This window comes from Neophocaena asiaeorientalis, unplaced genomic scaffold (assembly GCF_003031525.2).
Source record: "Neophocaena asiaeorientalis asiaeorientalis breed wild unplaced genomic scaffold, Neophocaena_asiaeorientalis_V1.1 scaffold540, whole genome shotgun sequence".
Taxonomy (NCBI): domain Eukaryota; kingdom Metazoa; phylum Chordata; class Mammalia; order Artiodactyla; family Phocoenidae; genus Neophocaena; species Neophocaena asiaeorientalis.
The window spans coordinates 5,498,084-5,500,703 of record NW_020172141.1 but is presented as its reverse complement, the minus strand read 5'-3'; the positions used below and the strand labels follow the sequence as shown (position 1 = coordinate 5,500,703).

Genomic DNA, 2,620 nt, shown 5'->3' with positions numbered 1-2,620 from the left:
TCTCAATGGCATTGTGGGCCGTACGCTTCTCACCTCGGCTCTGGGCCGAGCCCGGGGCCTTGCCACCAGCTGCCAGCCGGTTGATGGGCAGCTTGTCAGCATCCACTACCAGCGGCACAGTCGCCAGGATGGTTCCGCCACTCACCAGGGTCTGCGGGGCCAGGCACGGTTAGCAGGTGGACATACATGCATAAACACCCCCGCCCCCCCCGCCCTGCCCAAGCCGCCCACCTGCAAGGGCGCTGCCTGCACAGCCATGCCAGGGGCCAGGGAGCTGATGCCTGCTGCCTTCATGGGGGCTCCCACATCTGTTTTCACAGTCGTCAGGAGCAGCGAGTCTGCCTTGATGAAGTGGGGCTGCAGCAGGACCTAAGGACGGGAGGGGGCTCAGCTGTGGGCTGTGGGTCTGGGGCCGGGGCCACCACCTCCCTGAGGCCGGGCCAGACCCCCTCACCGGGACCTGCTGGACCTGTGAGGTCACAGTGGTTGTTCCAGGGGCCACCGTCGGGGTGGCTGTGGCCGTCAACAGCTGCTGGGGAGCCGCACTCTGGACCTGGTTGTGCAAGGAGACGGGCGGGACCCCTGGCAGGGCAGCCAGTGGCAGGCCAGGCAGCGACTGCGCGGTGCTCCCCGGGGGGGTCCCTGCAGAGATAAAGGCTGGAGCTGCGGACACAGGCTGCCCTAACCCACTTCCAACCCGCCCCACAGGTACTTATCACCCTGTGACCTTGAATGGCCTCAGGTTACTATCGGGACAGTCCCTGCCTGGGGCTCTGATGCAAGCCTGCTCGCTTCCCAGCCCCGCACCTATCTGCTGCGGACGCTGGAAGGCTGGGAAGCGGTGCTTCCTGAGAGCTGCTGGTGACAGGGGCACCTCCAGCAGCACAGCAGGGACCCGACTTCTAGAGCCTGCAAATTCCTCTACTGAGACCACAGCAGACCCTCCTCCTGGTGCTCCTGCCGTGCCCCTCCCTCCACACGCCCCCCTTACCTGTGGAGAAGCCTCTAGGAGGGCTGGGATAGCCCAACACAGGGGCAGAGCTGAACTGCGGTGGGGCTGGGGCCGGAAGACGCTGGGGCAGGAGGGCCCCCGGCAGCGGCTGGAGGGTGGTCTGGGGCGCTGGTTCCTCCTTGATAGCAGGCCCCGCGGAGAAGGCAGGCACGGAAGGGTACATCTTCAGGGGAGTGGGTGCAGGCTGGGGAGGGGACAAGGGTGGGGTTGTCGCCTTGGTCCCCCCCAGGAAGCCTTCAAGTGGGGAGCTCATCGTGGAAGGAGGTGGGGACAGGCTGCCCGGGGAGCTGGCATATGGACTGGTGGGCTCTGTGCCCCCTGCTCCGCCCCCAGCGTAGGGCGGGTCGAACAGGCCCGGGAAGTCGCTGTCTTGGTTGTTGATGAGCTGAAGCATGTCTGCGGTAAGGAGGAGAAGCTGTGTGAGCAACAGCGGGGCAGGTGTCACAGATTTGCACGCTCCCCCCACCCCCACCCCACAGTGTACCTGTGGGACCAACGCCACGGAAACAGAAAGCCACCCCCAGGAGCCCCCACTCACAGACACCTGTGACGTCTGGAGCTCTGCCAGGTGCGTCAAATGGCCTTGCAACACTGGACGAGCCCAGCGCCCCCCTGAGGCCCACCGACCTGCCCCAGGACCAGGCGAAGGCAGAACTGAGGCCTGGGCCCACAACTCCCGACTTCAGAGCTGCCTTCGCCAGCCCACTCCTCTGTGGGACAGACCGAGGCTTCGGGCAGAGCCAGCCGCTGGCCAAGTGTGTGCCAACCAGAGTGTCCCTGTGTGTTCTGGGCACAAGCCCAGACCCCGTCTGCAGCCAAGCAGCCTCGGGACCGGCCATTCAGGCTTCAGTTTCCCCTCGACAAAAGCAAACGCCGTCTGTCCTCTTTCCTCCTCATACAGACTGGACACACTGCCTGCCGCGGCCCCAGCCTGGCCACAGGCCCTCTTCCCCAGCTGGCGATCAGCAGCCTGGCTGGGTCAGCCTCGGGCCCTCTAACCCACTGGGGGAGCCACCCACTGGGTCAGAGTGCTCTGCAGGATCCATGCGCAAACCCTGGGAGCCCGAGGTGTACCCCAGGTCCCCAGCCTGGGCTTCCAGCTAGGGCTTCCTCTCATTGGGCCTCGGTTTCCTCATCTGCACAAGACAGATGAGACCCTTTGTGGCAGGATGGCCGCACGGAGGAGAGAGTCAACATCGCCTGAGTCCCTCCTACTGACAGGTGCCAGGCAGGAAAGTGACTGCAGGGGACCCTCCCTACGGCCTCCAGGAGAGCGAGACGGGGGTGCCAGGCTCAGTCTCCTGGTCCTCAAACAGAAACACGGGGCGGGCCCTCGAGGTTTGTGCAGGTCATGGGGCATAGAGACCTTTCACCTTCAGGACCTGCTCGCTCCCCAGGCTTCATGAGCCCCTTTGACAGATGGGGAAACTGAGGCCCAGAAAGAAAAACTGGCTGAACCCAGGGGGCCACTGTCTAGCAAGCTCAAGAAGCCCTCCATACTAGGAGCCCCAGGAGACAGAAGGACAACCGGGCCTCCTCCCTTTGGAGCAGAGGATGTGGGAAGGCCACCCTCTCACGCCAGACGTGTGGGTGGGGGTGAGGACTGAG

The 2,620-nt window shown here is 64.8% G+C and overlaps 1 protein-coding gene across 1 annotated transcript in view; it reads right to left on the bottom strand.

The window, feature by feature from the left end:
* The window catches only part of SREBF1 (sterol regulatory element binding transcription factor 1), a 9,319-nt gene extending 6,791 nt beyond the window's left edge, over positions 1 to 2,528 (bottom strand). The window contains exons 1-5 of the mRNA XM_024752836.1: positions 1,551 to 2,528; positions 992 to 1,408; positions 455 to 642; positions 232 to 369; positions 5 to 151 (exon numbers count right to left, since the gene is read on the bottom strand). Coding sequence (XP_024608604.1) covers positions 5 to 151; positions 232 to 369; positions 455 to 642; positions 992 to 1,408; positions 1,551 to 1,851 — 1,191 coding nt within the window. The 5' untranslated portion in view covers positions 1,852 to 2,528. The remainder of the gene's footprint in view (positions 1 to 4; positions 152 to 231; positions 370 to 454; positions 643 to 991; positions 1,409 to 1,550) is intronic.
* Positions 2,529 to 2,620: the final 92 nt, after the last annotated feature.